Source organism: Cannabis sativa, chromosome X, assembly GCF_029168945.1.
Source record: "Cannabis sativa cultivar Pink pepper isolate KNU-18-1 chromosome X, ASM2916894v1, whole genome shotgun sequence".
NCBI classification, from domain to species: Eukaryota; Viridiplantae; Streptophyta; class Magnoliopsida; order Rosales; family Cannabaceae; genus Cannabis; species Cannabis sativa.
Window position 1 is genome coordinate 85,656,309 of NC_083610.1, and position 10,297 is coordinate 85,666,605.

At 29.3% G+C, this 10,297-nt stretch overlaps 1 protein-coding gene across 1 annotated transcript; it reads right to left on the minus strand.

Moving 5' to 3' along the window:
* Positions 1-409: 409 nt before the first annotated feature.
* Positions 410-5,839, minus strand: LOC115702348 (NAC domain-containing protein 30). Its single transcript, XM_030629812.2, has 4 exons — positions 5,553-5,839; positions 3,491-3,671; positions 2,579-2,850; positions 410-1,578 (listed from the first exon to the last, which is right to left on the minus strand). The coding sequence occupies exons 2-4, from the start codon at positions 3,648-3,650 to the stop codon at positions 862-864; spliced, it is 1,149 nt and encodes a 382-aa protein (XP_030485672.2). The 5' UTR covers positions 3,651-3,671; positions 5,553-5,839; the 3' UTR covers positions 410-861.
* Positions 5,840-10,297: the final 4,458 nt, after the last annotated feature.

Sequence of the window (10,297 nt, forward strand, 5' to 3'; positions counted from 1 at the left end):
TATTTTTATCAAATAATTAAAATTTAAAATGAAATTAATATAATTAATAATATTAATATATTTATTCACCCAAAAAAATTATTAAAATTTTTTAAAAAATAAAATTATTTGAACTTAACACAAAAATTAAATTAAAGTATGTAAAAGAAATAAAATTAATAAAATGCTAATATCTGATAGTGAGAATTTAATGTTGCTAAAGAAATAAAAGTTTGGAGACCAATTTATCAAGAAATAAAGTTTGTGGATCAACTTGCCAAAATATATATAGTTTGGGGACTAATTTATCAAAAAAAAAAAATAAAACTTGGAGATTAACTTGGCAAAACATATAACGTGCAGTGCAAATATAAATATTTAGAAGACTGAATTAATTAAAACTTTATGTAATTAATTGCACTCTCAAACGTGACACAGCAAAAGGGTGAGTCGCATATACTTGTTAAGGAGCCATTTCTTTTTCCAAATACAATCATTCTTTTTGTCTAACAATATTAATGCGCATGCAAAGCAGTCATATACTAATATATCAATATATATATTATAAATGTTCAATTAAAGGAAAAAACAAATTTAAAAAGCATATATATAGCTTTATATACTGTTCCTACTAGTGATTGGGCATGGATTGTGTTATTTATTAATGTAAATAATTTCGATATATAATTGTCAGCATGAGCTATATCGTTCTTGCTTCGATCTCGTCCATCTTCTTCTAATCCAATGATGAAGCTAGCAAACAAAATGTAACCATATATATATGGTCGACATAATACGTACGTACACATACGTATATATATACTTGATCATCATCAAATATGCATATATATATATTTAATCGATCAATGTATATTGAATTTGTCACAATTGATCAGGAAAACACCCAAGAAAATGGCGGTTCTGAGTTTCTTGCCTATAATTTTGAGGGACCAAAGGAGGCAAATCATCAGAGCCCACAAAGGATATTATTGGATGATCAGTACTGAGATGGGATGAAAGAAAACTGTCCATGTTTTTCCAGTCAATACATTGACTAGTAGTACTGGTACTGCTACTCCTTATTTCGTTACTACTATTTTCATAGTTGTCATGATGATGATGATGATGATCGTTGTTGAGAATAGTATTAGTAGCAGTACAACTGGTGTTATTACGCTGAAAACTTTGATGATCATTATTATTGGCGGCCAAGTTCGCCGAGATGGAGGGGCTGTCGAGCTGAGGGAGGACCTCATGATGATGATGAGTAGTGAGATGGATATGGTCTACCGAAGGCAGAGGATATACGAGTTGATCTTGATCATGTACATGTACTGATGAAGAAGGAATGAAGCAGTTGTGGAAAGCAGTACTAGTTGCGGCGACATTATTTGGATTATGATTAATAATATCAGCCATGTTATGTTTTTCTTCCACGGAAGGAGAAGAAGAAGAGTAAAGAGGCCTCATCATGTGGCTACTACTACTACTGTTTTCTCTTTCGTAGTAATTACCATGATTCCACATTTCATAACCTTGTCTTTGATGATGACTAGGGCTTGGCTTTCTGAATGCTCGACATACAACCCAACCTTCTTCCTGCTTCCCCACAAAAACCAATGAATATTAATTTTTATTTTTTCTTCACTCATACTTAATTAGTACTACCCTCAAAGGCCACTTTCACTCTAAATTAATTATATAAATCTTTATTATATATGTGGTGATCGGAGCAGAAATATTAAAATTTTAGAAATGCAAATTACGCATGCAGAGACACCCATCCATTAGTCAAAAACTTTTTGATGAACATCCATATAATTATATTAGTCAAGTTTAATATTCTACTTGGAGAAGAAAAAGCAAGTCAAAGTTTTCCTTGTAATTAAACATGTACTACTATAGCTTTGGCATGGTGTTTGTATTTGATTGCTTGAGGATCGAATACAATTTTTCTGATTTACCAAAAAAATAAAAACATGTACTACTAATAATAAAATTTACTTAGCTTTTTCAAGAGAGCCAAGGGTATCACTCAAATTTAATATAATAAATTAAAATTAAATATTGATGTTTTTATTTATTATTTATTATGTCCTTTTCTTATATAATGAATGAAGATTTTCTATGCATGGGCATGCTCTAGCTAGCACACGCACTAGCTACTAGAAAGCATATAATTCAACAAAACTAAAAAAAGTTTAGTCAATATTGAAAAATATATAGTTTATTTCCAAACGAAATTATAATTAGTTGCTCACAAAACATTTCGAAGTGGAACAATGAACCGATACACTGTTCAACATCATATAGAGACATATTTAAAATTTTTTAAGAAGACTTATAATAAAGATATGAATAAGCTATATGCTTGTGTCATAGTTGCGTGTAATTTGTATCATGCAAAATATTATTATTATTATTAAAATATTTATATATATATGAGATGTATCTACTATTGAATTATAATGTATAGTATTAACAATGTGTCATGATCTGCTAGTAGTGGTATGATGATAATTATATCAAATTAATCATAATGAACAATACATTTTAATTTTGGTTTTTAACTATGGAATGAAAAAAGAATTAGACTTGCCTGGGGTGGTGCATGCTCGGATGTTTGGAGGCGATACTCATGCATGATCCAATCAGATTTGCGGCCATTGGGAGCTCGTCCCTTGTAGAAGACAAGGGTCTTCCTCATCCCAATGATTCTGTTCTTGGAAAGCACAGCTTTGTCTCTTCCTGTTGCCTTCCAGAACCCAGCTGCCGTCGCTCTGTTAGTTCGAGTTCCTGTCGGGTACTTCTTGTCTTTGTGACTAAAGAAGTACCATTCATTCTGTTCATCGTACCCTAGGTTGCATCGAGCTGCAGTACGGACGTACAAACTCAATTAATATATATATATATTTATATAATATTATCATCTAGTGCTCTATATAAAACAGTGTCGATGAATAAATTAACAAACAATATAGCATGTTCGAACTATATACCTTTTTAGAAAAAAATGAAGTTTTTGTGACACAAATGTCGACTAAATAAAAGAGTGATGTTTATGTGTGCGTTCTCAGTTTCTTCCTACTAAAAAGTGCCTTTATTGTTTTTTCTTCTTTCAAGATTCCTATAGCTCCAAAAACGTCAAATCCCTATATCTATATGTCCAGAGCTTGCTATATGTATATGTTGGTCCAATAATTAAGTATTAATCCCATATACATTAATATAATAACTTTTAAAATTGATGTTTAAAGGTAATAGCCACCATTAATGTCTAATAATGATATGTATATATATTTCAATATATATAAAATAGTTGCTATACATAATGATCAGATTTTATACATGTGTCTCCTATAATTTCATGTAAGCTGCACAAGCTCAATAACAATTCTCTTTATAATTTGTGCCATTATTTCTATTTGAGTTTTCCTAATCACAGATTATACATACACAAAAAGTCCAATTAATATATTATATAGATTTTGTTTGAATATGCTAGTATTACCTTGGATATCCCATGGCTCAATTTTATAGAGATCAACGTCAATAATGACATCAAGATCAATTTTGAGTGCGTTAATCTTTCTTTTGAGATAGTAACCCACAAGTTCTTCTTCTGTGGGATGAAACCTAAAACCTGGTGGGACACAAGATTCCATTTCCATTGCTTTAAAGATTATAGTCCTCTGCGATAATGACAAGTCAAAGAGAGAAATTGAGATATATTAGCTAGAAATCCAATATCATTGATTCTTGACCATGTTATATCATATTATCATACACATAATATATATAATCATCAACATAATTTCACACAACAATAAATTTTGAAAAACGAGAATGGTGACTATAATATGAGAATTGCTAAAAAAATACTATGGGAGCTTATTACTTTTTTTTTTTTTTTTTTTTTGTGTTATCCTGCTATTGGTGTAATTAAGTATCGAGTACTACATAAATAAAAAGTGCTGGGCACTACTAATGCCTAATAGCAATACTCCTATAATATATTTATGGGTGATTCTACAAATGAATCCCTAGGGATGTATGATGCACCATCTACTTTCTTCGGTATTCAGAAGAATTTTTAATCTAATTCTCTTTCATATTCATGTACGTTATAACTATTTAAGATATTATATAAAATTTTGAGAAATTCGGAATAACTTACAATATGGAAAACAATGTTCAAACTATCTATATTACACGCGTATAAAACAATATAGTTACGCGTGCAACACATTATTTGAACGCAGTTTTCAGCGTATTAAACTTTTTCGAATTTCTTAAAATTTTACAGAATATCTTAATAAATAATTATAATTTACATAAGCATGAGAAACAAATTTGAATAAAAATTTATTTCTGATACTAAAACATATAAAAATGTATCAATGCATCCCTTAAGTACATTATAGAATTTTCTTATATTTATATCTATTAGAATTAAAAACAATAATAGAAAACGCGGAAGTTATATCCACACGCATATTGACCTACAAACGATTAGACCTACAAACGATTAGAGCTATATATATGACTACTTATTACTCCGGAACCTAGTTTGCTAATATAATTCAAAAGCTTCATAAGTATATATACATAAATTAATAGGGTTCTCATGATTATCAATAGATGAAGATATAATGGTGTTTGATCATATTCAGTACTGGGGCCCTCCTATCTATAACAACGGTCCGTGGCATCACGTTTATAGTATTTTCAGCTTGAGACACATAATGATGGTATAATCTCACCCACGATAAAGGGTAAAAAGGAAAAGAGAAATTATGGCAGACCATTAGTAATGGAACCCACCAAACAAATTAACTGTAGTAGTAATAGGTGATGAAGCGAAGAGAGAGTAGTGTTGTATATTTGGGTTGTTATTATTAGTTGCATGTACCAACTTATTATATCTAGAGAGATATAATAGAGAATTATTTTGGCCGAAAAGCTTGACTTTTGCTGGCAAAAGCATGTTCGATCACTACATTTCTTTGAGTGCAGTGCACTCTGTCCTACTCTCCAGTTCATCTCATGTGTTGGTGGACAACAACATTTTCACGCCCACCACGCTACACAATTATATATATATATATACAAATATTATGTTTTTTTTTATTATTTTTAATTATTTTTTAAACGGAAAATAATAAGGGATTTATAATTAATGTTATTATAGATAATCATATTTTAATTATCCGAGAAATTATATTGAAGACAGAAGTCAGACATGAAAACACATGATGAATTTCATACACATACATACACACGGCTATGTGTGCTCTATTTGCTTATATAACTGTGTCAAAACAAACATGCATTTGGAAGATTAATATTACTGGATATAACCGAAATGGGGAAAATTTTAAATAATCTTAGAAAAACATCTTCAAGATTCAATTTTTTAAAATGAAAATTATTTCGGAACAAGCAAGCCTTATTGATAAACGATTTTGTATATAGTTTACAAAATCATGCAAATTAACAATAATATGATGATATTATGTATATATATTGCTTGATCCCCGATGATTGGGTCTCGATCGATCGAACATACTTACAAGAATTCAGGCTTCAGATCCGATGATGATCAGCTTCTCGAAGTAATTACTGACCAAACGATCTCGATAGAGATATAGAGCTAGTTAGGTTATTATAAGTCAGAGAGAGAGAGAGAGAGAGAGTGGTTTTAATAAAAAGGAAATGGATGGACGTATATAGCTATGGAAAGGAGCTGGTTTGTCGTGTTTTGTTGTTGTATTGTTGTCTAAGACTTAATAGAAGAATGTTTCGTATTTATATATATATACAAATCAAGGTGAGAGAGAGAGAGAGCTTTACTTAGTGATTGCGCGTGGGGTGGCAGATTGGGTTCAAAGGTTTGTTTGGACGGCGTGACAACAAGTTTTCACGCCACCCCTCTCTCTCTCTCTCCACTGCTATTATATCTATCTACATATTTTGTGTCCAAATTAAGATTTTTCTACTTCCATTTCACCAAAAATGCATTACATAATAACATTTATTTTTTAATTATTATTCTTGTTGTTTTATAAATATATATATATATGTACATAAAATGAGTCGTTTTCTTAACATAAAAAACAAAAAATAAAAAACTTATTATCAGATATATAATAAAGTGTTTATATAACTTATTATATATATATATATTTATTTGTGTGTGTCTTACTAGCTAATAATAAAAATATGACATTATAAATTTAATTTCTCTCAATAGCTCTTCCCACAATCCAGCTCCTCTTGTCTGGTTGGTGCGCCGCCCTTTCCCATTTGGATCCTATAAGCTTCTGACACGTGCATGCCACATCAGACAGACTCAAGCTGTCTTTGTCTAATAGCTAATCATTGGTGCACCTCTCCTATATATGTTTTCCTTAAAAATTAAATGCAGATGAATCCCACCAGATAATATTTACTTGTTATTTATTTCTTTATTTAATTCATTACCTTCTTAATTAATTTATAGTGTCGTTTAGTTTATAAGTAGCTTCCATCTCTTTCTATGGTTACGCAATGTTTAGTGCGTTCAGCAATTTGCAGAGTGTCTCTGATCAGAGTAGTGTTATGTAAATATCTATATATATATATATATATATATTAATAAAACATCATGATTTATATACAAGTATAGTACATATTTTTTTAAAAGGTTATTATTATTTAATATTCTCTTTTTGTGTATATATAGACTAATATGATAAGGATATTATTAAGAAAAGACTCAAAAAGATCAAGACGTGTTGGGGAAGGCTAGGCTTTCATTCATATTAATTCTAGCTTTGGTATAGTATATATATTATTCAATGGTTAGAAAGTTATGTCTATTTTAATTTATGTATACAACCTTACGTCTTAATTATAATATATACTATGTTCGTCATTATTATTCGTTCTATAGTTTTTTTTAATTTAACTATTTGTAACCCTTGCGTGCATTTAGTTTTAAATTATTTCAAAAATATAGGACCCAAACATACATAAATAAGAAAGTAGTATTATGATCGAGCTTGTAGGAACAATTTTTTCGAATAATACTACTACGTACGTACTATATATAGTGTAAATATATATACGCACATACGTACATAGCCAATGCATGTACTGTTTCAATACTAAATTTTACGGTATTCATTCTTACAATATACTAACAAATTCTTTATTAAGCTCTCATCCGAATATTGTATCAATGGACAATGAGAATATATATATATATATATATTTAATTTTTATGCAATATGCATATTGAATTGGAAATGGGATTAGGAACTCATCATCAAATTTGTATTCTTTTTTTTTTTTTAAAGTAAAACGGGATTAAATTAATCTATCATTTGATATAAAAGCATAATTATTGTTTAAGTATATCTAAAGTTTCGAGTTTGTAAGCTTCGTAAATTTAATATTTTTTTAGCAATATAACACTATAAAAAAAAATCATCTTTAGTGATAATCTTTTAGTCACAATATAATTTTTTTTGTGACTTTTAGTCACAATTACTTGTGACTAATTATAGCATAGTAATTAGATACAAGTTGTCATTAATTTAGTTTTAGTCACAACAAGTATTGTTACTAATTAAATACACATTTAGTCACAACAAATTGTGATTTTTGTGACTAATGTATTTAGCCACAGATCTTTTAGTCACAAACACACTTCAAGAAATGTCATTTTTATCAACACATTTTTGTGCTGGCAAAAATTTTGTATTGTGCTGGCAAAATAAAATTTACTTTTGATGTGTTGGCAAAAAGAGTTGGCAAATCAACGTTGGTATTAGAACTTATTCTGGCGCAAAATGAAAAGTGCTGGCAAAAATGACTTTTCCCAGCACGTAAATGCAGTGGTAAAAGTTAGAATTTTTCCACTACAAATGTGCGCTGATAAAACTTTGACTTTTTGCTGGAAAAAGTGACATTTCTTACAGTGAATGTAGGAATGATAATTTATATTTAGCCATAATTTTTTTTTTACTTTTAGTCACAAGTTTTATTGTGACTATAAGTAAGATTTTTTTGTAGTGTAAGTTATTCAATGTTAGTAAACTTGTAATTTTCGTTCAATTTCGTTAATAAAGGTTCTGTTTTGAATTTATTAAAATTAAGAAGATCTGATAGTAACTCATACTATATGTTTTCGATTTCTAGGCTCAAATTTAAAATTTGGATTTTAAATGTGTCATGTTTAAGATACTATAACGTAGTCCTTATTGACCAATTATTGGGCAAAAATTACTATTTTATTAACATTGTGTACTTGTGCTGCTAAAAAATTTGAGTTTATAACTCAAAAATTTAAGTACATATACCGCTACTTACCCTTTCATAAATAACAAATAAGTTTCTTTGTTTTCTTTTTATTTTAAAAATGAGTAGAATTTTATTGCTCAACAAACAATTTACAACCGGTCAACCAGCTTAACAAAAGAGCGGATTCAAAGCCTCAAACAAATCTCTATCCACTATACTTGTTTTTTCTCTTTTAAAATGATAAAACCTATTACAAATTTCACTTAGTTCCCAATAACAAACATTCCTTGCTTCCCATATTTAATTTATACACGGAAACATTAGTGGCAGCCACCAAAACATCCCTATATATGAAATATATTCTTTAGGATCTCAGCAATAACAAAATAAGTACTTGTTTCAATTTATCCAGAAGAATTGTTCATTATTAATTGGTTCGATATTCACTCCATTTGATGCACACAAAAAGCTTGTTCTGTTTTGTTAAAATTAATAAACCTAATATAATTAATCATGATCGTGATAGTTGAATAGTTACCTGAGATAAACTCATGATTGAATTTGAAGCGAGATATTGATGACTAAGATTAGTGTGTGAAAAGTGCATAGTAGTTGGTAGAGTTATTATTTTTAATTATGTGATCTTAATAAAAGATTAATTAAGATAAAAGTATTTAATTTAAGTTTGTGTTAATATTTGATTGGGGGCTAAAACGATTAAAATAATTGTAAGAGAAAATCGAGTAAAACACAATATAAATCCTAGTTGAAAGCCCAAAGCATGCATGCAGAACAAGGGCTCCTGTGGACCTGTAGTACCATCAACATGTCATAAAAAATAAATAATTGGCTTAATTTCATGAACTATTTATGACATGCACATTAGTTAATACTCAGAATTAATTTCGAGTTCAACCAATTTATCAACTTGATTTCAATATGAAATTTAATCGAGTTACCTATTTTTACCCTTACTTATTATTTTGCCAAACTTAAACATGTTAATTTTATGTCATTTTCTAATTAATCATGTCATCATGTGTCTTATATATTGAGTCAACTTCATGTTCATAAATTTCACCACAAGAATATGGGCAATATCAATGAGAACAAATATTGTCATTAAAGAGGCGTTTTCATTAGTAATAATTATCAATGACGATATTTTGTTGGTAAAAAAATCATTAGAAATAGCTCGTTGGCAAAATGTATTATAAATGATGATATTTTAAATCGTTGTGAAAAGAAATATCAATAACGACGATGTTGTCATTGATAATAATTTTTTTTAATATGTTGGAATATTAATGACGACAATGTCTTCATTGATTACATTATCAATAACAACATTATCGTCATTGATATACTTGATTTAAAAAAAAATCAATGTCTTCATTGATTACATTATCAATGACGACATTATTATCGTTGATATACTTGATTTTTAAAAAAAATATATTATAAATCAATTTTAATTTTTTTCTTATAAAAATTAAATTATATTAAATATTTTCTTTTTAATTAATTAATATATAAAATCATTTAATTAAGAGTAAAAAATTAAATATTTTTTCATACTTGTTGCCTCGGGTTTTTCTCAAAATACGTGGCCACGGCTACGTACGACACGTGGACCAAAAAGACACCTCACCCGGGAATTAGCTAAGAGTCGTATATAGAAGAATAAGTGTAGTTCGGGGAGTGAGCCCCCGGAGTTGTACAAAAAGCATGCCCTCCTCTCCGGGAGTTACAAATTTAGTAAGGTACCTCCGGGACCAGAAGGGCTTATTCGAACAGTCGCCTCGCATTTAATGCAGCATGGGGAAATCATCTAGAAACGTCCATAAGAAGACATGTCGTCAGGCAAGGTAAGCTTTGTTTAAGGTGATTACACAATAATCAAAGGGGCTAGTGACGGCTCTATTATGAAGAATCAAGTCAATCAAGGAAAGATAAAGATTAATCTCACCTAATTCCTACAATACCTACGGCATAGGTTATGCATGCCCTATTTGGTATCTCTTGGGAACTT

What these genes read in the sequence shown, in the direction of transcription:
- LOC115702348 (XM_030629812.2), bottom strand. Translation starts at nt 3,650, where the DNA reads ATGGAAATGGAATCTTGTGTCCCACCAGGTTTTAGGTTTCATCCCACA. An exon ending in TGAGCCATGGGATATCCAAG is followed by an intron (nt 2,851 to 3,490) that starts GTAATACTAGCA and finishes TCCGTACTGCAG; the next exon opens with CTCGATGCAACCTAGGGTAC. An exon ending in CCGAGCATGCACCACCCCAG is followed by an intron (nt 1,579 to 2,578) that starts GCAAGTCTAATT and finishes GTGGGGAAGCAG; the next exon opens with GAAGAAGGTTGGGTTGTATG.